This window comes from Emydura macquarii, unplaced genomic scaffold (assembly GCF_026122565.2).
Source record: "Emydura macquarii macquarii isolate MOO-44397 ecotype Brisbane River unplaced genomic scaffold, CSIRO-AGI_Emac_v2 contig_1790, whole genome shotgun sequence".
NCBI classification, from domain to species: Eukaryota; Metazoa; Chordata; order Testudines; family Chelidae; genus Emydura; species Emydura macquarii.
Window position 1 is genome coordinate 30,975,671 of NW_027131927.1, and position 25,814 is coordinate 31,001,484.

General features: G+C 38.0%; 1 protein-coding gene across 1 annotated transcript in view; it reads right to left on the reverse strand.

Moving 5' to 3' along the window:
* The window catches only part of EIF4E (eukaryotic translation initiation factor 4E), a 41,573-nt gene that overhangs the window by 9,421 nt on the left and 6,338 nt on the right, over positions 1–25,814 (reverse strand). The window contains exons 2-5 of the mRNA XM_067557227.1: positions 19,758–19,864; positions 10,926–11,021; positions 5,746–5,809; positions 3,680–3,793 (exon numbers count right to left, since the gene is read on the reverse strand). Coding sequence (XP_067413328.1) covers positions 3,680–3,793; positions 5,746–5,809; positions 10,926–11,021; positions 19,758–19,864 — 381 coding nt within the window. The remainder of the gene's footprint in view (positions 1–3,679; positions 3,794–5,745; positions 5,810–10,925; positions 11,022–19,757; positions 19,865–25,814) is intronic.

Below are 25,814 nucleotides of genomic sequence, written 5' to 3' on the forward strand. Positions count from 1 at the left end.
TAGTGGTCTTAAGTGAGTGGCTTGTCTCTTTGGGATCACCTGCCTTCAAAGTAGAAGGTTGCAATGAGAGTTCTCACCAGGACTCTGGGGACTGAAGTGTCAACTCCATGAGCAGGGGTCTGAGACTTAACTGTCTTTCCTGGACCTGGGTTTTAATTGCTGGCATCAATCACACCTTTGTGGATTGTGCTTTTCTCCCAGGCAGTGAATGCACTGCAAGTGTCCACCAGTCACTGGGATAGATTCCTTGCAACTAAGGTACTTTCTGAAGCATGGAGAGCCAGTCATAGCCTTATCCAGGGGGTGCCCCCTCCCTACTAGGGCTGGTGGGAAAATTACAAGTTTGATTGATAAATGTAATAGTGTTGATGTAATAGACTTCTTTGAGGCATTTGACTTGGTACTGCAAAACATTTTGATTAAAACTAGAATGATACAAAATTAACATGGCACACATTAAATGGATTAAAAATGGCTAACTGATGGGTCTTCAATATGAAACTGTAAATGGGGAATCCTCATGAAGTGTGTGTTTCTAGACTGGGCAGAGAGAGATTAATAACTAAGGGGCAGGCACTAGATTCAGTGATCTGAACTGTTTGGTAAGCTGGGCTCAAGCAAACAATGTGCATTTTAATATTGCTAAATGTAAACCTGTACCTCTAGGAATAAAAATGTAGACCATACTTACAGGATTGGGGACTCTCTCTGAAACAGACTCCGAAAAAAATTTGGGGGTCATGGTGGAATAATCAACTAAACATGAGCTCCCAGTCCAATGCTATAGCCAAAATGGCTGAAGCTATCTTTGGATGCTAAACATGAAATCCCAAGTAGGAGTAGAGAGGTTATTTTACCTCTGTATTTGGCACTGGAGCAGCAGAACTATGTCCAGTTCTGTGTCCATAATTCAAAAAGGACACTGAAAAATTGGAGCTCAGAGAAGAGCCACAAGAATGATTAAAGGATTAGAAAACGTGCTTATTGTTACAGAATCAAGGAATTCAATCTATTTACCTTAACAAAGAGAGGGTTGACTTGTTTACAGGCTATATAAGTACCTACCTTAGGAAAAAATATTTAATAATGGGCTCTTCAATCTCGCTCAGAAAGGTATAACATGACCTGACCCAATGGCTGGAAATTGAAGCTAGACAAGTTCAGACTGGAAATAAGACACACATTTTTAACAGTGAGAGTAATTAACTATTGAAATAATTTACTAAGGGTCATGGTGGAGTCTCCATCGCTGAGAATTTTTAAATCAAGTTTAAGTGTTTTTCTAAAAGGTATGTTCTAGGAATTATTTTGGAGAGTTTGATGGCCTGTGTTATACAGGAGGTCAGATTAGGTGATCACCAACAGTCTGTTCTTGCCTTGGAATCTATGTACGAGTAAGAAAGATTCTATTCATGGTTTTGCAAATGACTTGTGTGTGACCTAGGGCTAATGACTTAAGCCACTTACACTAGGAAAAAAGTACATTTTTAAAATGTGACAACGTTTTAAAATCCTAGTGTAGACAATGAAAACTGTAGTTTTAACATATGTTCACCCTGATAAGCTAACATGTTAAAACTTCAGCTTGCCCTGTCCATACTAGGGTTTTAAAATGCATTAGCTACCATGTTTTAAAAAACACACTATTTTCTAGTGTACTGACTCTCATTTGTGAAGTGTTTTAAGATCTAAATGAAGAGTGCCATCAATATAAATGGTATTATTACTGATCACCCAAATCAGGAAACTTCTGAGCACTCTCTCCATGGACCAGGAGAGCAAAAACTGATCAGAGATGCACAAGTTGCACTCCTATTTGTTGGTCTTCGTGTACCTAGGTAAACACTCTGAAGAAACAGCAGCCCATGCTAGATTCAGAGAGGAAAGTTTTGAAGATGGCAAAAGTAGAGGATCACAGGAATCGCTGATCAAATTCAATTCTCTAAAGTATACACATGCTACCCTGAAAGTGGTGGTTAGACAAAATTAACTTGAGTCTTTGGATTCACTTTTGCTTTTCATTTTTAATCATTAAATTTCTAGATATTCTAGCAATATTTAGTTTTCTGCACCTTTACACTTCAAAATGCCTTTCCTGTATCAAGGCAAGAGTTTTATTACAAAATGGGCTGGAGAAGTTCACCTGTGCAGATGAATACAGCCATCAATGGAAGTTTGCTCGCTTTGTTTGTATCTTAGATGTTATGTACTGACCATTATGTTAGGATAAAAATTTTCAAAATCATTTTAAAAGTTTTAAAATTAAAAACACTCTGTTCAAACAACTAAAGCAAGTATTTTAAAGATTCATCAGCAACTACAAAGAAAAAATAACATGGCCACAATGTGCTAGTAAATGAATCCAACATGTTAAAAAAACCTTTTTATAGAAGCTACACAACTGCAAAGTAAACACATTTATATTCACTTGAATACAGTGGAAGCTCTAAACCTTTAGGTTCATGCCACACCAAAACATCCAAAGCATCACTATTTAACTATTTAGTATTAGTTGATAAAAGGCTACCATGCTGGTTAAACAACAAAAGCACCGATAAGATGTGAAAAGTATACCATTTATAGATATGTTATTGCTATTAGACAAAGAAAAAATTAAACGCTGTTGTATAACTATCTTAAGTAAAAAAGTTTATAGTTATATTTCAAACTTGGTCAACCTAACAGAAGTTTGTGGTACATGGTGACACATCCAGAGGACAGATGGAAAAGGAAAGTTTTCTTATTTTGTTTTGAGTGAGCTAATTGTGAAAAAATATTGGAAATATTAATAGAGCTGCTCCCTGATATGTGAATGCACAATCACCCATCCATCTGCCTGTGTGCTTAGGACATGTGCAATTAGTTACTAGCAACTGAACAGTTCACTTGTCTAACCTTTGTTTTCATGATGAAATAAGATCACTAAATGCTTTGTATTTTCTGTTTATAAAATGTTTGAAAGCAATGTCATGTTTCCTGGATTTTTCATAATTTTTCAAACTGTGGTCTTGGCTGATCAGGGTGGTGTGATTACATTGGAAAATAATATACTGCCTCCCTGTAGTTTTTAAACTACATCTCTTGGGACTTAAAAGTTTCTCTCCCCAATGTTTATAATGGTGTATTAGAAATAGCAATTAGCCTGAAGATACTAACCTTGAGACTCTGCAATTGCATAATGTATCACAAGACTTTTGTGGTGTCCATGGATCTGACAGATGTCACATCCCTACCCCATCCTCCCACCCTCAAGTTTCACTTAAAGCTGTGTGTAGGTGCAAAACAGAGTATATGCACCAGAGCCACTTGGATCTCTTCTTGTCTTTCTAAGCAGCAGGAAGATGAAGGAATAAGAAGTGATATCAGGAGCATTCAGCATAGACTTACAACTATCAGTTGACTTTTTAAGAAACATTTGCTAGTCACCTTTAAATGTAATATATAGCCTAATGTTTGTGTGTTTGTATTACTTCAAATGACATGTTTGAGCTTCATTGGTGTACCTCGTGTTTCACTACAATCTATTTTTGAAAGGAAAAAATCATGAAGGATTTTAGTACTGTCAAAGAATGGATAGCTGAATGTAATTTTCAGCATGCTGAAAGAAAAAAACTCCTTTGCAGTTAGCTATTAAACAAAAGAATCTTAAGTTGTAACAATGCAATGTCATAGAGCTTACTGTCTCTAGCCAGAAGCGATCAAGGTCATTTCGTCTCTGCTGTTTAGTTAGTGTAATTAGCCATCGTCCTCCTCGTTTATTTTTCTCATCTTCCCACATAGGTTCAATCCCATCCTACAAAACGTACAGCATGACATTAAACAGCAAAATACCTTATTTGTATTTTATTATAAAACAGAAAAGGGGAAGTAACATTTAAATCAAAACACAAGAACAGAATTTACAGTTTTAGAATTGCAATGATTTTTCCCACAAAGTAACTTATTATATGGTAAAAATTCTGAAGACTAAGAGCAACACTAGTTTCATGGTAAGCAGTAATGGAGAAATTTAAGAACTAGAAATGTAATATTTCTCCAATAGTTGAATTCTGATTTGTATAGCAAAGCCATGAAGTAAACCAAAGTCTGCTACACAATGTTCCATGTAAATCGATTCAAATACAGCCCAGGATAGACATTGGTTTTGGCCTATATGAAACTGGGCAACATAACCAATCATTAAAACAAGGGTTATGCCTATAATGCAAACTAAAACCTGCACCGAGTCTTAGAGTCTGGATCAAGTGACTAAGGCTCGCAGGGCTCAGGCTGCGGGCTCAAAATAGTAGTGTAAATGTTTGGTCTTGGGCTGGAGCCCAGACTCCTAAACCTGGCAAGGAGGGAGGGTTCAACCGCCCAGCTTGCAGCCTAAGCAGCAACATCCACACACCTATTTTTAGCACTGCAACCCCAACCCAAGTCAACTGACCTCAGGATCTAAGACTTAGAGCCATGGCTTTTTCTTTGCAGTGCAGACATATCCAAGAACTCCTGAGTTATATTCCCAGTTTGGCCACCAAAATGGTGTGATTCTGGCCAGGTTACTAAATCTTCGTGCTTCAGTTTACTCAGGTGCGAAGTGGGAAATTTGCTTACCATCAAAGAGTGACTTAGTAAAAGTGTCATCATGGGGGTCACTGTTTACTACCTCAATGAATTCCAGAACAAAAATATGCAGGATTTGCACATTTGTCCTTGTAAAAAACACCAACCTACCATTTAAAAGGCAAACTGTGTTTTCTGATTCATGCATCACCAACAATGAAGGCTTTGCAATTGGAACTTATTTAACACTTGATGCACTTGTCAGAAATGAACCAAGCTCCCACTCCCATAGTGCTGCAGTATTCAATAATAAAATCAATCAAAAAAAGACACATGACTAAATACACAAAGGAAGTAGGTGTAAAAAAAATCTCTAGTAGTAAGTTCTCAGAGAAGAGCTACAATTAAATATTTGTGCTTTACAGAACTTTGGATGAAAGCTGAAAGTGAAAAGGCAGTTAATGAGGTCAAATCACTTTCCCACATTTGTTACCCTTACTGGCAGCCACAAAGAGATCAAACTACTTCATCACCCTGAGAGGCAATTCCTGTAGATCAATTGAAAGCCACTGGCAGGATCATGTGGGAAAGCCTAGAAAGCTGTTGCCAGTGATGTACCTGTTACATATATTATAGAGGATTTCATTCTTGCTGGCATTTGTTTGACATCTTTAATAAACACTATGTTAACCTAAAATAATATAGGAAAGCATATTGGAGGAGCCTAGTAGTGTTATGTATAAAATACCAGTTAAACAGCCATGTCAACTTTGTTGAATCCCAAAATCACATTATATAAAGTAATGAATGGAAGATATTTTCCCCTATTAAAAACAACTTTGAAGCTTGATCGTATCAAGTAGCTGGGTGCACATTTTCTAAAATTGTTACAAAGCAGGCACACACAAGGTACAAGATGATGAATACCAATATATTAGTAGGGTCATGGGCCTCAATTTTCAAAACAACCAATGATTCCGAGTGCCCAACCTGAGTCATCTTAGAAGAGCCTGATTTTCAGAGGGCAGTTGCTCAGCACTTTCTGAAAGTTAGGCCCCTTGAAAACATCTCTACCAGCTGTGCTCCCAATATTACTAGTCACTTTAAAAGTGTTGACCATGGTATCTTAACTACCTACTCAAGAAAACATTTATATAATATGATTTACATTAATAATTTAAAAAAGGTTACCGGGCATACCTTAAAGAGAGAGTAGTCACAGCCAGGCATTAAATTACTAGAGAGCTGGATATGGTTGTATAAACTATTTGAAAACAAAGATAAAACACAATTATAAGAAATACATTTTAAAAGTTCAGCAGCATTTGAAGATACAGTATTAGTCTGGAAGGCTTAAAAAAAGCTGAATCCATATAGCTCAGTCATGATTAACAATTTGACAAAACATGCTTAAATCAAACTGAACGGTACATTAAAATCAAGTTATTAAAACTGATATTTCTGAAACTACCCTAACTTCAACGGTATAGAAACCCAATATAAAAATGCATACCAATTTATATTCTGATGTCAAACCAGTTTTTAGCAGAGAAATTATTTAGCTCTCTAAAATGTACTGGGCTCTATCAAGCAAGACAGAAACTGGTTTACATCCACTCACTGGGCTCCATTGCTCCCAACTGTCATTTTTCAAAAATATTCCCTTTTTTCCACCTATACTCAAGTTTTGACTTAAGATAACACAAGTTAACATTTCATACAAGTTTATCACCTTAACTTCCAGGACAACCCAATGAATAAAATTGTTATGTATATTGTAATTAAAACATAAAGGCTTAGTCTTCTGTGGTTCTTCTGTCCAGAAGATGTGTTTAAAGAAGCGTTTTCTTCCTCATGAACATCTACTACATTACTCTAGCAGTGGGGACTGTAGGCAAAGTATATGAAATCCAAATAAGGATGGAAAAGAGACAAGTGTGCAATACTCAGAGAAGTGAAGCGTATACTATGAAAAAAGGAAGCACTCACCACGAAGCAACACACAGGAAAAAACAAATTTTGAAAATGGAGTGGGACCACTGAGGTAGTGGCGAGGGGCTTACTGCACTCTAAACTGGAGGGATGTGGGGAGGAAAGGATGCTGTAACAGATATTGCAATCACACACAATATCTTTGGGAATCATAAATCTATAAATCATTTATGTACGACTGTTCTACTCCATTGGGGAGGGGTTACCACAGCTCCTACAGGAACTAAAAAGAGTGGGGGGTGATTTTGGCAAATCACTCGAGGTACCATACCCTGGAGTGGTTTGCATATACTAATTCAAGTTGGGTATTCTGGAGTCAAAGAAATGGCTTCTGATATGAAAGGATGAGCCTGAACTGACACAGGGTCCTCCTTCTGATTCAGCAAACAGACAGGACCTTCTGTCCAATGGGGGCCCCAACCCTTGCAAAAAAGAGTTTGAAAGCCTTTGGCCTACTAGGACCCCATAAGACTGATGGGTGACCATTAGTAAGAGTTTTGCATGCATATAGTAACTTTTGTTGTTTTGTACATTTCTCTGTAATGCTTTTACCTTAATAAAAGTGCTTGTTTGGAAAGAGCTGTGTGGTAACTTTTCACTGCTGGCAATACACTGTTCATAGCCCTCAGAGAGAAAGCAAAGCAAAGCACAGGTGCCGGCCTTTAGGCAGACTGGCTTGCTGAGGATATCACAGTGTAAAGCAAGTAGCTGTGCAGCCTTAAAACACTCTGGTCAGAAGGGAGTGAGACAAGGGTTCCTACCCAGAGACAGTGATGGCTGGAGACCTGACCGGGAACTCCAGGAGTGCATTTCGGGGGGACTCCTTGAAACTGTGACAGCTGTTTCCACATTCTCTACTGTTGGGATCAGTGCAGAGTTTAGAACAGGGAATGAAAACTTCACTAATGTGTGGTCCATGACTACCTATATTCAGTCCTGGTCCAGCATCAAAAAGCACTGCTAGATTGAGGGACCAGTGACAATCTGAAAACTTGAAATCCTCCTAACAGCTAATGGCTAGAAACCAATGCCTTCTTCCATCAGAAAGCTAAATTCCCAGTGGAAGCCGTGGCAGGTCACAGACTGACTACCAACCTATTCACTCTCCACCTGATGTTTCGACTTTATTTTAGTAGCTGCTGTCAAATTACCACTGAGTTTGAGTAGTTTTGTACAGCAAGTGAAAAGAGCAAAATATCTTGGATGTACCCAATCCCTGACTATAGACATCTGGGTTAGTAAGTTTTCTGATAGTTCATGAAACCAGGTCTTGATAACATGCATGCCCAAATTCATCCATGAACAATTTTATTAGCATGTGATCAAGCATTAACAGCATGAATCAGGACTAGGTTTCCATCTGCCAAAAACAGCTTCCCCATACATGGTGAGACTAGTGGGACCCTTGGTCTTCCTCTGCCTGCCACAACAGTGATTGAGAAGCCATAGCTCACACAACTGATCTACACACCTCATCCAAGATCTCCAGGTTCCAAGTTTGTTCACTCAGTCTTGACAGCCATCCTATATGCTACTTCCAAAGCTGATTGCTTGAACAAAACCCCAAAGCAGATCACCTGTGCACACTGATTTTTCCCATGCTATCTATACAAAAACTCTTGTTTAACAATCAATAATTGTGTTTAACACAATTGCTCTAGCATCCCAGTAACTATTATTTCCACTTGTTACTCCCATGTGTCTCCCACACTAACATAAAGAACATCTTTTCCACCTAATGTTACCACTTTCCTGTTTCACTGGCTCTCACACATCCAGAAGGCAGAAGCCAATAAAATACTCAGTGACCACGTCACCCAGAATGTGGTGAGTCAGAATTTTAAAAAGGTTAAGCACCAGTATGATTTTTCTCCCTCAACCACATTCCACATACTCTTCTCCTCCCCTTTCCCAATGCACTGTCTGTATTTACATCACAATATGTAAGACATTTAAAGCCACTCCCTTCAATTTCAGTAAAAGCAACCCATAGGAATTATAATGGTTGAAGCGCTCATGCCTTTGGCTCAGGTGCTGCTGTTGAAGCCTGGCTGCTAACGAACTTTGGGTATATTCATTATAAGGAGTTTCCCTTCTACTCTCTTCTGAAATGCTCTACAACTTCTTGTTTTGCTTAATTCCTATGGGACTCATGATATCAGCCGTGTTATAGAATGATATACCTTTGGATAGCTAAGACAATTTCACAAGGGAAGGAAATGTGGCGCTGTTAGGGATGTTTAGTTGGTTTTCAAATATCTGGTTTCCCCAGTATCACTGAGATCTATGGTAATCTGCCGAGTATCTGTCTGTTACACAGGTAAGAGCTTTAACATACATCTGCAATTCACAATATCCCAGGCACTCGAGAATACAGTACATACAGCTTACTTGGTTATTTGTTACTCACTCTGCCTGATAAACAGAAAAGGTGTTTTCAAAATGTGTATAACAAGGCAAATACATTCAGAAGTAACTAGTGATTTTTGGGCGCCCAACCTGAGGCACCTTAAAGGGTTCCTGTTTTTTAGAAAACATCAGGCACCTGCCCTCTGAAAAACAGGCCACTCTAAAGTGCCTCAAACTGGACACCAAAAGTCACTATTCATTTCTGGCCAAAGTTTTCAGGTACAGGATACTAAACGTAAGAAAAACAGAACAGCCATACTGGGTCAGACCAATTGTCCATCTAGCCATTATCTTGTCTTCCAACAGTGGCCAATTCCAGGTACTTCAGAGGGAATAAACAGAACAGGTAATCAAGTGACCCATCCCATCAACCAGTCCCAGCATCTGGCAAACAGCAATCCCTGCCTATCCTGGCTAATAGCCATGGATGGACCTATCCTCCATGAACTCATTAGCTCTTTTTTAAACCCCGTTATAGTTTTGGCCTTCACAACATCCTCTGGCAAGGAGCTCCACAGGTTGACTGTGCATTGTGTGAAGAAATACTTCCTTTTGTTCGTTTTAAACCTGCTGCCTATTAAATTCATTTGGTGACCCCTAGTTTTTGTGTTATGAGAAGGAGTAAACAACACTTCATTATTTACTTTCTCCACACGAGTCTTGATTTTATAGTCCTCTATCATATCCCCCTTCTATCCCCCCTTCGTCATCTCTTTTCCAAGCAGAAAAGTCTATCTTATTAATCTCTCCTCATATGGAAGCTTTTCCATATCCTTAATCATTTTAGTTGCTCTTTTCTGTACCCTTTCCAATTCCAATATCTTTTTTGAGAAGAGGCGACCAGATCTGCACATAGTATTCAAGATGTGGACATACCATGGATTTATAAAGCGGCAATACGATATTTTCTGTCTTTTTATATATCCCTTTCCTAATGATTTCCAACATTGTTAGCTTTTTTGACTGCCGCTGTACACTAAGTGGATATTTTCAGAGAACTATCCTCTATGACCCCAAGATCTTTTTGAGTAATAATTTAGACCCCATCATTTTATATGTATAGTCGGGATTATGTTTTCCAGTGTGCATTACTTTTCATTTATCAACATTGAATTTCATCTGCCATTTTGTTGTCCAGTCATCCAGTTCTGAGAGATCCCTTTGTAACTCTTAGTCTGCTTTGGACTTAACTATCTTGAGTAGTTTTGCGTCAACTGCAAATTTTGCCACCTCATTGTTTACCACTTTTCCCAGATCATTGATTAATAAGTTGAATGGTACTGGCCCCAATACAGACCCCTGGGGCACACCACTATTTACCTCTCTCCATTCTGAAAATTAACCATTTATTCCTACCCTTTGTTTCCCATCTTTTAACCAGTTACTGATCCAGGAGAGGATGTTCCTCATTCCTGTTTATCCCATGACTGCTTACTCTGCTTAAGAGCCTTTTGTGAGGGACTTTGTCAAAGGCTTTCTGAAAACCTAAGTACACTATATCCACTATCTATACAGTGTGTCAGTCTTGTACACCAAAAGCAGAATTCAGGCTTCAATTGAATTCTGTTTATGACTGCCATGCGGACACTGAAAATCTAGTCTACATGTAATAAGCCAATATTTGAATCTTAAGGTTACATGTGGCAATATCAGGCTGCAAAACAGAAAAATCTGTGTTATCAATACAATTACAATAATTGTAATATAATTAAGCAGTAATGTAATATTTGATAGATTTAAACCACCAAAAAAAACCCCAAAAATAGTTACAGTTTTTTGTAAAAGCTTCTTATATTACGAAGATTAAGACATCTTAATACAATAACGTCTGCCCCAAACAGTTGAAATTAATTCTAATGTACACTTTAGAAATCCGTATTTAGTTAGTTAATGAGCACCTTTTTGCTAATAGAGAGGAAATTCAGGCCATTTCCCCAATATTCAATAAGATTAATATGTAGATGAAAAGTTTTACTTACGCCCAAAAGTCTTCAACAGTATCAAACTTTGAAATCAAACGAAGGTTTGCTTGCCAGGTTTTGCTTTTGTCATTTTTAAAGAACCAGAGTGCCCACCTAAAGATAAAATTATAACACTGTATATTAAAAATAAGTCAGCACTGAAGACGTTTAAGTACATTTATCAAACCATAAATCCAGAGAAGATGAGAGATGGCCACTGAAATAATAGCATGAAACTCAAAACCAGTTCCTGGTTGCAAAAGAAATTCAGAAGAGAAACAGGCTTGAATTCTAATTCTGGATTTTGGGCATGACACCGAGTCTCAACAGAGATGAGTTGTTAGGAGGCTTAACCAGCCATTTTTGTGCAGTAATTTAAAATCCTTTCTGAAAGGTTTTATATATGTGATCAGTGTTCTATTCATGACAGCATGACCATTTGCTTGAGCTTCACAAGACACTTCAGTTGTGCCTACTGGTAAGCTGCAGGCTTGTACATCAAAGTAGACTCTAGGTTGTAGTCTGCAAAAGACTGCTGACTGTTCATATTAGGAGTACTCTATGTTAGTGGTTCCCAAACTCACAGGGTCATGTAATACCTTCTTTTAAAACTGTTGTGAAGTGATGAACTATCAAGGTCACATACAGTTTGGGAACCCCTTCTTTAGGTGATCAGTGTCATTTATCCCCTTCACCTATGCATCTCTCTTTCAGATATATTCTTATGAAAGATTAGACAAAAACTAACTATTTTGTCTCAGCACCCATGCCAAGACACATCCCCCATCAAGTATATATACTGTAATGATTAGAGTTTAAAAAATGAAGCTGACTTTTAAGCTTATTGATGACAACAACCTTTAATGAGAAATCTTAAAGGTAATTTGTAAATATTTGCCTTATTTTATTGTTCTTCAAATTCTCATTCGTTTGCTCTTCCTGTACTCTTCAGACTTAAAAGCACACAAACATGAAACCTTTCATCAGAGTTCTACTGTGGTAAATGCAACCTCATAAGTAGAATATATGCTGAAACATCAAACCAGGAGGGAACCCAGCAATACTGAAGATGCTTTTCGCAAACAGAAATCCATGTTAAAGAAATATGCTTAAACAAACTCCTACTTTGCTAAATGCTCCTAGCCAAAACAGCCCAGCTTTAAGATGAACATTTTTCTGAATACTGTAGACATCCTGGTTATTACCAAGCAGGTATGTATTACGCTGTATTTATAATGCATCACAAAAGCTCCTGTGACAGTAAGAAGCTACTGATTCAGCATCTCAAAGCACTTAATGATCTGGTGCTGTCGAGTGGTGCAGTTAGTGTAATTTTATTTACTAGTCCTCTCAAAAGTCTCCTGTACCTTCAATAAAGGTTTCACTGATACAACTTTTCAGAAAGAAGACCACGAAGGGTGTAATAAGAGAAAGAAGAGAAGAATGAAAAAGGGGAAATGGACCACACGAAGTATAAAAGGGACCTTGTCAATACATACTTGTCAATACATGTCCATCTTTTCCTAGTTCTTGCCCAGAACTACAAAAGAAATTTAGTGCAGGACAGACAGCCCAATGCTGAGCCATATTTGCAGATTGTTAATGAGTGTGTAATACTGAAAAAAAATCAGTTCTCTTAGGTTTTGCAACTTATTACAATTTGGAGACAAGTATTGTTTCTGTAATTTCAGTTCACTTAAGAAATAAATGTCTACACCCTAAGAGTGGGTCTACGGAACATATAAAAGTATTTCTCCTCTAAATCTTAAAACTTGCATTGTAAAATTGTAGTCTTAGTAAGTTACTGTGAATCTCTGTCCCTGAAAATGTTCTTCATTCTGTGTAGAGCTCAATCAAAAAGCAGAACAGCTCCTCCCTAATTGTAAGCAGCTCTTTCCTGGCTTTATGTACTGAAAATGGAATATGCAATTAGGTTTGTAAAATGACTTGTTTAACTTTAATAAAATAAACACAAGGTATCAGCGTAAACTACACTTCTTTAAAGTTCCTATCAGGGTGGCTCAAAATAGATTTTTTTGAAAAAAATGTTTTATTTAAATTGAACTTTTTTTTGTTGTTGTTTAAATTATAATATGTTTTTCTTTTTAAAAAATAAACCTGTTTAAAATTAAATCTAATTTTAATACAAAATAGAGTAAGGCCAAAATTTATTATAATTTCTTATAATATTTAAATAAATATGCTGAATCCATGAACCTCTATCAAAAACTTAGAATGCACTGATTTGCCAAGTAAACTACCAGCCCTTGCTTCTGGATGATCATGAGCACTTCAGATAAATGGCCTTGCTCTGTCTCCTTGCATATGCATACAGACAAGGACACAAACAAACAGAGGCAGTTGAGAAATGTTGTGAAATGTTTATCTCTAAACAAAAAATACCGCAGTGCAAAAGGCATATGGGATATATGAACTGAAATCTTTGTTAGTTCTTTTGTTTTTCTGGAGTTGGGATGGGGAAGTTACCAAAGAAGAAGCAGAGTGAGCTACCAGAAAGGAGCAACACTGGTATCTAAGCAGGACATTGTGGGAAGAAGGGACAACACTCTTCAGAATGCAGCCTTTAGCATTAATTTCAACACCCTGGAACTGGAGGAAAAAACTGCTATGCTACAGGACATAAAAAGACCCTATTTGGGAATATTTTCAAGAAATTCCTGTACCTCTGGGTAAAAAATGAACACGTACCACACAAACAGTGCAACAAAGAGATGCAATGCCTGGTTATCAGAATGAAACATGAAAAATGCTCCTCAGAAGGCAATGACTTTGAACATGATGTAGAGACGTCTGAAGAATCTTGATCAAACTGGTTAGCAAACCTATTTTGCACCATCCTTATGGATTGCCTACAATGTCTTACTATGCTACTAAAAGACAATTTAGATTGCCATAAATTTTTGTTTTGGATGGATTTACTTCTGAATTTCAAAACGTTTGTGTCCAAAATGTAACAACTGGTATGCTTGTTGTAAGAGTATTTATTAATTACATTTTTATTGTTACTACTGGACTAATGAAATGATTTTTTTTATTGCTCAGAATAATCAAACATCTGAGGTGGAGACCTCCTGTTTAAAAGTACAGTTTTATTAGCACATATGAATTTTAACATGAACATTTTTTTCCAAGCTCATTGGTAGGTGGCTAGAAATAAGGGTTTAAATAGATTTAGATAATCCTTGTAATTTGTTTTAAAACTGGTTTAGACTAAATCATATCATTTAAACAGTGGTACAAACAGTTGCAGTATGAGGAATCTTTCGTTCACAACCTCATTTTTTCAAAGCAGTGCACTGAGTAATACTCAGAGGGTTTTTTTTTTTTTTTTTTTTAAACACACTATTTTGTTTCAGTGTCTAACTTAGACATAATTGGTTATGACCTGCAATATCTATAACACCAGAGTCATCTGCTGGTACCACCAGCAGTGCTGCAATTAAACATACGTCAGAGAGCAAATTACCTGTATCAAAAAAACAAAACAAAACAAAAAACTGAAAAAAATCTTCAACATCCTGTAAAACCATGGATGAGTTTGCAACCTGGATCAGCCAATTCCAGCAAGATTTCATAGACGAGAAGATTACTTGGTTCATTTATACAACACATTCTCCCGTTCATCTTGTTCAGTACACACATTTCATCGCCATGGTTCAATCATTACAACCAGGATACATTCAACTCAGCAGAGCAAACATTGCTGGATACAATGTATGAGGAGGAAATTGAACAGTGTGCAAAAAACATTGATCAGAAATTCATTAACTGAGTCTTGATTGGTGGAGCAATGTACACAATAATCTAGTACAGGGGTGGCCAACCTGCGGCTCTCGAGCCACATGCGGCTCTTTGCTCATACAAATGCAGCTCTCTTGCGGAAAATGGAGGGAGTTCCCGTCCCTGGTGGCACGTGCGGCAGTTGCCCAGCTCGGCGCTGTGCCCCGCTGAGCCCAGCCGCCGCCACGCTGCTGCTGCAGGCCCAGCTGCCGCCATGGCCTCCAGGGCCCTGCGCAGCTTCCTCTTCGAATACGACACCCCCCGCATCGTGCTGATCCGGAGCCGCGAAGTGGGGCTGGTGAACCGGGCGGTGCAGCTGGCCATCCTGGCCTACGTCATCGGGTGAGCGCAAGCAGGGCTGGCGCAGGCAGCGGGTCCCTGGCCAGCCCCGAGGCTGGGTGCGACTGAGCAGCCCCTCCCCGGGCACCGCTGGGACAGGGGAGCCCAGCACCCCACAGTGCGATCCGCCCCCCCTACAGGGACTATAACTTTCATCTGTGAGGCCTCCGCTGGAGAAACGGGAAATTCCCACTCCCCTCCCCCATCCCAGCTGTGTCTTGCAAAGGGGATTCCAGGGGAGCACGTCCCCTCCCCCAGGCCTGATGGGGGGCTTCTGACCTAGACAGGAGGAGGAAGAAGGGTGCGCACTGTCCTGGCTCCCCCTGCCCAGGGGGGTCAAGTGATGGCTGGAGGCAGTGAGGGTGTGGGACAGGAGAAGCTGATACACCCTTGTGTAGTTGCCAAGTTTCTATGTTCGTGTCTGCCACCCCTTTGTACGGGGGGCTGCCTGGGGCAGAGAGTGGGCCTGGCCTCTGTTTGTTTGTGCAGCTCCTGGGCAGGGTCTGTGGGGCGTGTGGTAATAGTAGTAGTACCCCAGGGCTGCCCCCAGAATACTTGCACTCAATGCTTTAGGTGCCAGGACGCTGCTGGAGCAAGGAAAGTTGAAAGTCAGGATTGCCAAAAGTCCCACTGAGTCAAAAATCGCAACATAGAAGGTAATAAACAAACATTTTGATTGCTTTGTCTTATTGTAAAATGTTTCAATGTATGTGTCCAGTACGTATGTGTGTGTTTATACTGTACTTTATATATACACACATACATAAAAGGTAAATGTGGCTCTTTGCGGTATCTATAGCTATTTTTTGGCTCTTAGACTCTGACTGGTTGGCCACCCCTGATCTAGTAGAAAGAGTGCGTCTGTGAGAGTCAACAGAAGATGGGGTTGTTTATCTTACAGAACCAATCCATACATCAGGATATACTCCTACAGCAGAATTCTTAAAAACAACAATAAAAGCTATAACAAGCTGAACAAAAATTCAAGTATTAAGTGTGTAGCTTTGTCATGGAAGATGCTGTAAATGTAGTGAAGATGAGAAGAAATCTAGAAGAAAATCAGGAAGGGGATCTAAAATGCATATGGGTGCAGTGCTCATTTGCTGCATCTTTTAGCCAAAGACTTAACTGCAACTCCAGGAATAAAGGAAAATGTTAAAACTGCAAAATATTTCTGTAACAACTGAGACAAAGTGGGAATTTTTGGGTACTAATTTATAAATCTTATGTGTGCCTCAGTTTCTCCTATAGTTTGCACTGCTACCCAGTGAGGGAAAAAAAGGATTATGTTTGTTCTCAGGACAGGATAAGAGACATAGGTTTGTGTGTGTGTCACCTACCTGTCTGAGCAGACTAAGTGGGTCATTAGAAAGGACTGGCGCATGCCGATCCGTATTGATGGAAAATCCGAGAAGACACTGGAAGCCCAATCATCAGGACATTGACATCTAGCAACACAAGACCCAGAGGGGAAAGGATTTCCCCACCTCTCAGCAGGGAAGCTGAGCAGAGACCCCATCTTGAGAAGAAAGGACTGAAAGGTGTGAGGTAGAAGAATAAGAGTGGGCTCTGAAAGAAGCCTGAACCCTGACCTGGGTATGGACTAGTCAGAGTGTCACAGAGCCTGAAAATGGACTTCACTTCAGCTTGTGGTAAACTGCTCTGGGCTGACCAGAATGGTCTGTACTTTAACCTTTATTTCTCTAGGCTAACCTAAGGACTTCCAAAGCTATATTCCAGTTGACTAATAAACCCTACTATTTTGAAAACATGTTTTGAGTGTCATTGCAAATATGGGTGAGGTGCACTGGTCCCTGAAGAGCGAGCAAGTCTCTAGCCAGAAGTCTAGCTCAGCTGGACTCACTGAGCAGAGCTCATGGTATGAAGCAGGAGTGCTGAAGCTCCAGAGATTCAGTCTAAAAAGACGGTGAGGCAACATGGCCTACCCTGAAGGAGAGACCTCTTTGGGGTTCTAGCATACCGAAGGGGTTCCTCCAAGAGACCGCTGCAAAGCTCCACACAGCATTGATCTTGTAAATCAGTGACAATCATTTTCACTTCAACTGCACTGCAGAAAGCAGGAGGATCCAAACTAATTCTCCCCCAAGATGCATGATGGAATTCAGTGGTTGAATGTTCTGAGGTATATTAAAAATTGGCCTGAAGAAAACTAAGAAAAACAGATGGAACTATCACAGCCAAAGCAGTCAACATTGGACTAAGGAGAAAGGTAGAATATATACTAAAGCTATTTCCATACCCTGGGACAAATGGCAGAAAGATTGCTGCTGCATTGCCAACGCTGCTGAAATTTGGAAAGAACTTCAAGAGATACAGAAGAAAGAAATACTCAGTGTAAAGTTAAATTGCAGGCAGTAAAAAAGTAGATGTATCAAGCACTTACTGACTCATTTTCTTGCAAATATTCTCAACCCAAACTAACAGGGCAGATGCCTAACTGCTGAAGATGCTGCTGCTATGAAACAGGCAAATAATAACAACTCAATCAATCATGCCAGCCATAAAAAAATGAATGGCTGGAGGTGAACCATTTAAGCGGTACATGTTTGCTGATGATATTTTAAAGGAAGTCACCACTGAACTGGAGGAAATCACTAGCTAAGCACTGGGAACCAGGGTTTGTTGCAGTGCTAAACCAGCTTTTGACAGCAGTAGCCTCTTCTGCAGGCACAGAAGCAGTGTTTTCTTCATTTGGACTAATTCATTCAAAGTTGAGAAACTGATCAGGAGTTGAAAAAGCAGGAACACTTGCCACTCCCGGTCTATGAATAAAAATGAAGAGGGAGGGGATGAGATCTACTAGTTCTAAAAATTTGAAGGACAGCCTAAATCAGTGGCTCTCAACCTTTCCAGACTACTATACCCCTTTCAGGTTTGTCTTGCATACCCTCAAGTTTCACTTCACTTAAAAACTACTTGGTTACAAAAATCAGACAAAAATTTTAAAAATGTCACAGCACATTACTGAAAAATTGCTTTCTTTCTTGTTTTTACCATATAATTATAGAATAAATCAAACTGGAATATAAATATTGTACTTACATTTCAGTGTATAATATACAGAGCAGTATAAACAAGTCGTCATCTGTATGAAATTTTAGTTTGTATTGACTTCGCTAATGCTTTTCATGTAGCCTGTTGTAAAACTACGCAAATATCTAGATGAGCTAGAAATCCTCTGCATATCCCCAGGGGTACATGTACCCCGACTGAGAACCACAGACCTAAGTAACTTAAATTCCAGTCATTTTCATTTAGACCCATTTGAAAATTCTCCCAGACCAACCTGCAATAATCAGTTTAATTCACTGGCTACTGTTAATCCCTCTATTCCTTTAAATAAATCATTTAGTTGTAAACAAAGTATGTTTTGGTGAGAAAAGTTCATGTATCCAAAACATTTAAGGTTTTTTTGTTTAATAAAAATAAACTGTATATGTGTTTTGTTTCTTTAAATTCCAGTTACCATCCTAATGCAGTTTGATACAAATCATGAGCAAAAAGTTAATCATCTAGTAAATAAGCAATCTCATTCACCATTTTCTAACACTAAATGTACAATTAAAAATCTGAAAATTTTGAGCTATGTAATTACTTAAATAAATATAGTTGTACTGTACACTCCTAGGTAGCAAAAAGATGTACCTAATTTAGTGTAATGGCTCTATTTAAAATGTAAATCAACATGTTTTAATGGTTATATCAATCAATGAGAATGCATCCCTCTTTAAAAAATAACTGAAATACAAACGGAAAAGTTGATTAAAATCGATTATTTAAATCAATTTTCTCTGATTCCTATCCTACATTTCAAGTATTTTACTCAAAACTAACATTTTCACAAGTGGTCTTGTTAAATATTTAAAATATATTCAGAACTGTGCATAGCATTTTAATTGTTGCTCGCAATGTTTTACAGATTTAACCAAAGAAAACACCTATATACTCACTTTCTTTGAATTTTGCACCATTGCACTGCTATTGTTAATAGCAAAGTGGGAGACTGCAGACTGACCAGTAGAGTTTTACCACCCTGGTGTCCAACCCTGGTAAAAACAGCTCATCAGTTGGACTACCACTAATGCTTCCATCAATAGTAGTACAACAATGAAAACTTTCTGAAAAATACATGAAAGATGAGGGTGTAGGACTCCCTAGTGACATCTAGGGCTAACATCCTATGTGATGCCCAGATCCTTGGCACTTAGGCTCAAATAATGCATTCCATGGTTTTTATCAGAGTGAACTTCTGGACCCTGCTTAGGAGAGGCTCAGTTTTTGATCCGATGTCAGATACACGTGCAGCTCCACCTGCCTGACTGATGGAAGAAAGAGCTTTGCTTCTCCTCACCACCTTCAGAGCCTCCTGGCTGCAAACAAAGAATATGCAGAGCGACAAGATCTAAGCTACTATATCCCTATCATTAGTATAAATAAAAAGTTTCAATTACAACAGAAGATGAATTCTGAATCAGTATAATTGGGTTTTTCTCTCTTCATCTTTAAAAGTTTAGTAAGGAGAGGTCACTGAAAAAAATTATCAGAAGGCTGAAAACTTATGAAGTGAAAAATGAAGCTTTTCTCTGTTAAATAAATAATTATTTTGACAAAAGATCAACTATCAGAATTTTGTGATGGAATATTTACCTGTAGAATCACAAAGCCTGGTGGCAGAAGAACATGGCTCACCTGTTTTGTAGTGGATGCTTAATGTACTGTTCAGGGCTGGCAACCTCCTGACTTGGTGCTGTTTCAGTTTTCTCTTCTTCTGCAGTCTGAGGATTGGGAGTGGTTTCCTGTATAAAGGAAAGTAAAATTATTAGTGTGTGTCTTCTACTGTATTCTGAAAACACTTAGCTTCCACCCTCTTAAGTTTGCTTCAGAAAATTAGCTTCCTCTACTCCTTTTCTCCGATTAGAAGTCCAGGATCACAGCACAATAACGCATATGGCCCTGAAAATGTGTGTGTCCATCTATTAAACATATTCGTAAACCCTAGCAGGTCACAAGATACTGGACCAGGAAGATGCATATAATTTTGCTTACTGTTTTGCTTCTCCCAGCTCCAATTTGATTCCAGTGTGGTTTATGCAGCTTATTTTACAAACTACCAGAGGAGGACACAAAAGTCTGCTGCTATGTATAAGAATTGGGAGTTCTAGGAATTAAATCTGTGCACTTTAGTTTTAGAACCACTAGCATGCTACAGATTTCCATAATCAGTGTTTCTTGAGGAGGCAGCCACTAAATGTTAGAATTGCAAGGAGAAATGATAATTAAAATGATTATTTTAGGTCTAGTATTCAATGAACTATCACTGGAAAGTAGAGATCCCCCAGCCTTTCAATTCATTTGCATAACTTGATTCTAACCCTAAGGGTATGAGAGATACTTGACTCTAAAGCTGCTGGGGCCAAGACTTAACATTACAAGTACTAAATTTCAAACACTGTAATTTCCAATGTCTGTACTCCCAATGTCAGTATCTGCAGAAACATGTGCCCTAAATGGCAACGTAGTCTTTACTCAAAATAATTCTCAGATTTAAGTTAACCTTTCCCACTGAGTTTAAGGTACTCATTACCCCTTGCTACTACAACAGGCACCTTTATTCAAATCACCATCTTACATGGGCTTTAGAGAAAGTGCTACTGACCTCAAATATACATTGAGATTATTAAATTTAAAACAGAATATGGAAGAAACCTGGGCAGGGAAGAGAATTCAGGTTATGTGGTGCTCTTCAAGCTTATCTGCCATTTAATTCTATAATTCAAATACGACATTGTGGTTTTTAATGTTATTCTTTAAGAACTTTAGGAAGCATAATGTTTATGGTCAGGCCAAGTGTTTCCAGCAGTATTGCCATCTCTCCCCTATCTGCAATCCTTGCTGTAACACTGAAGAGATGAGGAATGAAAGACAACTCATTCCCTACATTTATGGCAAACAAAGCTGTGCACAGCTGATTCTGCACAATAACTAGCACTTTACTTACACTCCACGCACAAAGCAAACCCTACCCACAATATGTCAAAATATTCTAGACATTCCTAAATCCAGTGGCTCTAAAACAGTATTTAAAAACAGGGTAAAAGTTTAGACTTTGTGGTCTTGATGGGACAGAAGCAGTGGGGAAATAGATTAAATTCAGTTATGACAAGTCAAAAGGATTTAGGCACCTGAAGTGGGAGCTATGCACCACTGAGATCCTCAAAACCCCTCCTAAGTGAAACTATGGAAGCACCTAAAATTCCTTGGTGCATAAATTTTCACTGTAGAAGTCCTGTAGGTGCCAAAATTTCTGCCTCTGAGCATGTATGCAATGCATGACACCTAAGTGCAATTCCCAAAGCATGTGAAAGTAGATGTTCCATTCCATTGCCATCTTGCCTGTGGGGTCAGATCCAGTATACGTTCTCAAAGCACACCTGATTCCATGCAAAACAGTCATGGGGTGGGGGAAGCAGCAGCATCCTCACTTACAGCCTTTAACTCAGTGAATAGGGTACTCACTCAGACACAACCGGGTTCAATTCCTACCACAACCCAACCCATCTGCCTGAAGAGAAGTGTTTTGAACATGGATTTCCCACCTCTCAAAGTTATTCATAGTCCAGCAACTTCTGAGCTACTGGAACACTAAAGAGAATGGAGTGGATCTTAAGGGGTAACATGAAGATGCACTTATGAGCTTTAGTGCCAAGTGGCAGCATTTTGTGATGGCAAATGAATACCCAGTCCAATAAGCAGGCATTTTCCTACATACCACCATCACCCCCACCTAAATATATAGATCATGAGCTAAACGGATGTATGTTTTACTTAGGATTTAGTTACATTACAACTAAGTTTACACAATCACGATACATTTTAGTTCAACAATAAGTTTCACAAGTAGTACTTCAGTTTAAAGCATTATGAGACTATGTTAGTACCACATCTTGCCTAGAATGTTCTTTGAACAACAACATAGAATAAACAGAAAGCCATTACTGAGGCACTGATATTTGGGACATCTCTTCTGATTCAAATACAGCATTATAGATAGCACGTTTTTGTGTCTTTATTTAGAAAGTATTTTACTAAGAAATTATTCATATGCTAATAGACTTCATTACAAAATCCAAAGTTGTGTTGTATTTTAGATTCTGTTGCCAGATCTGGTTCATATGACAATTTCTTTTAAAAAGGGGCATACTCCATTAAATCATGTAAAAATTCAAGTGTTAGTAGTTTCAGGTACTAATCAAATCCAGAATGTATGCATGTGCTAGAAATCTTTCACTTGCTAGTTGCATTTATGGATACTAAATATAGGGACCAAACCTGAACGGAAGTCATCCCACTCCACCCAACAGCCCATCAAATCACATACTTCTAGTTGGAGCAATTGTGATACCAAGAGACTTAAGTAGATATGTTTAAAAGTTAATTTTAGTAATAATGCAACCCAGCCCATCTCAAGATGCCATCCACAAGTGTCCTAATGACTCACTCACTTCAAAGGCTCTGCAATAACCAGCTTTTGGCACAGGACTACATGACTCCCTCAAAAACTAATCAAGTGAACTAGACATATTTATGCAATTCTAGAGATATTTATGCAATACATGACACCAGGTCTAAGCATACACAACAGTGCTATCTCTTGCAAAAGTTTATTTATTCCATGAAATTGGAAGCAGTGTTTTGCTAGTGTCCTAAAATGTTATTTTTATTAAAATTACCATTAGCAGTAGTAGTTTTCAAAATACCAAATTTAAAATGAGATTTTTTAAACATTTTAGTATTATCAATTTCTAAATGCATTTCTCAAACCCAAATTTAAGTTTTTGGCCTATAAGTGGGTGTAAGCTTGCTTATAAATATCTTGCCTTCCCTAGTGGTTTTTTTTTAGTTTTTCCCCACAGATGTACAGACAAGGGAGGATAGAAAATCCAAACCTGGTTGCCTGCTAAACTGAAAGCCTACTGTAGGGCCAAACCTATTCCTTTTATATGCACTGTAGTAGATAGCTCAATTATATCATGTACTCACTACCTATATTACAGTTTCTGAACTTATAATTAGATTTATCAACAGCTCCCAGTAAACTTGGCAGAAAGGTCCCATTCAGGATTTTAAAAAGATAGTAAGTACTGTACATATGCATGTAACTGGATTCTATATCTTGGGTGTTTCTTCTGCACCTACTACTCTTTTTAGTACAGATATGGTAAAAATTCGCAGGGACCACACTCAGGCAATTAAGACCTCCACAGCAGAAGACTGGGAAATCCACTTGATATTCAGTGGAAAGGGCTATAACTTTTATCCCAAAAGGCCATAATTACAGTCCCTATTACGCATGTCTGGGAATAAACTGGTGGCATAAGAATTTCCCATATTAAGTGGGTTTTCTAGTTAAGTGTACAGCATCTGATTAAAACAGACTGGATTCCACCATCTCCACAGGCTGCTACCATCACATGAAAAACCTACAGCTAGGTGTCAACACAGTCCTTTGAGCCAGGGAATGTAATGACACGCATATCAGAACACAGACATCAGCAAAAGCTTTTACCATAACAAAATGGGAAGACAAACAACAAGATGCATAAGATAATTACTACTGACACAATAACTTCTAAAAAGTTCTGTTAAAAACTACTTAGCTGTAAATAAAAAATAAATAAAAATCTCTGAACCATATAAAGAATTCCCTTAAACCCATACACAGCAAAACTCACTATGCTGAGATTAAAAGAACCAAGATTCAACTATGTATATGTTGGATTAGAACAGATGCCAGGACTAAATTTTTAAGAATAAGTGAAGTGTGACTAAGCAGAGAATGCAACATATTTAAGTTTCCATTTTAAATACTTCTGGGGGCCTACACCCTGGAAACAAACAAACAATAAAGACTGCAGACAAAAGATAACACCAATATTTTAAGATGTGTTTACATGTAGTGTTAGAATCCTTTAAAGTAAAAGGATTGGATCTTTCAGACACTGAATTCTTCTTTTAAAACTAGCTGTTAACTAGAATCGCTGGTTCTGATTATATATGATCATTTGCCATCTTTCCATAGCTATTCATTTGGACACTAAAGCTTGAACCAAATACCATCACAGGCCAAATTTTATTAAAATGTTTAAATTAACTGGATAGTCAAGGAGTTTAACAGCGATATGCTAAAAATCAAGAGAAGTTGTGCAATTATTCAAGCACTAGAAAGAAAAAAGGAAGTGGCTTGAGGCTACTGAACTAAGGGAATGACTATACTAACCATATATATTTTCTTAAACCATAGACCTTTGGAAAGCAACTAGCAGTAACAACATGAATAGATTACCTGAAGCCCATGTGAGGTGCTGGAAGAAGTTAGATAGCAAGAAAGCTCATAAACAGAAAGGCGGCCTTTATTTAGTCCTGGAAGGTATACTAAAAATCTGAATGAAGATCAACATGCCATTTCCCTCAAGAACTTTTAAGAAACCAACTATTTTTGGCTTCCATCCAGCAACATTTGTAACAGCTTTCATATCTTTTTTTTAAAAAGATATTTGGGTCTACCTGAAAGTGAGCCTCTCTTTTTCCAATACTGAAGTTGCAATCTTCTTAAAGCTAAAAGATGCAAGTTACAAAGTATTTAAAATTGTTTTAAAGTTAATACCTTTGTGGATGTTTCTAGTTGCACAAAGTGGTTGCCCTGTGATACCAAACTTCCTGCTTACACCAGACGTGCCAGCATGTGATGTGCTGGTGCCTTTAATACTGGAACATGGAATCTGCATATGGGGATAAGGTAAGTTTCTTCAATAGTCAATATGTATAAAAGGGTTCCAAATGATCTTGTTTATTAGTACCAACATCACCAATGGTGTTTGCTGGAAGTCTCATGAGTTGGAGGACAGGGATTACTGAGTGCTTCACTTTAGATATAGTGTCAAGCCACTGCCAACATAATGGTTTTTCTTGATGTGAACTTCTGATGTTTCCAAATAGATGTAAATTCATGAATTTGATTAAAGTATTAAAGCTGCCAATTAAACAATTAGATAATGCAACATTCCAACCAATGCCCAAAACTCATCTTTGTGTCAATCTCTTCTTTGCCGACTCACTAGTCTAGTTACCACGAACAGTTACAGCATTTAATTTAAAGTAACGAAACAAGGCTCATGAAACAATTTTCAAATTGATTCTAATCATGAACATGTATCATTTCAAAATTAAGCCAACGTGTGAGCCAAAATCAAAAATCAAAAAGTTTAGGACTTCCAAGGAACAGAGTACTATATTTAAAGCACAGGATAGCTTTTGTCACTAAGTTCATTCGTGCTACATCTAAGCAGCATAATTATCTGTTTAATTCAAATAAGGTCTGAAAAATACAATATCCCTAACTATCAAAAGGCTGAAATATTTAAACAGAATTGATAAATTGAAGTTGATGCTAGATTTTTCACCCCGTGAATATGAAATCAGCAGAGTTTATTAACTAACAACACAAGGTTATTAGTTTGAAGTTAAAAACAAATAAGCTTCATGATTTATACTTAAAAGAATGTTTATGGCTTACATTTTTATAACCACATAAAAAATGACCCATTAGATGCCAAACTAGTCATCTCAGTATGTAATTTCCATAATGTATCCAATTTGTGCAAATTACGCATGAGCACAATTACTACAAGTTGGGCTCTATGAAGCAGTGATAAAATAATGCAATTTAAAGAAAGTGCATTTTAAATA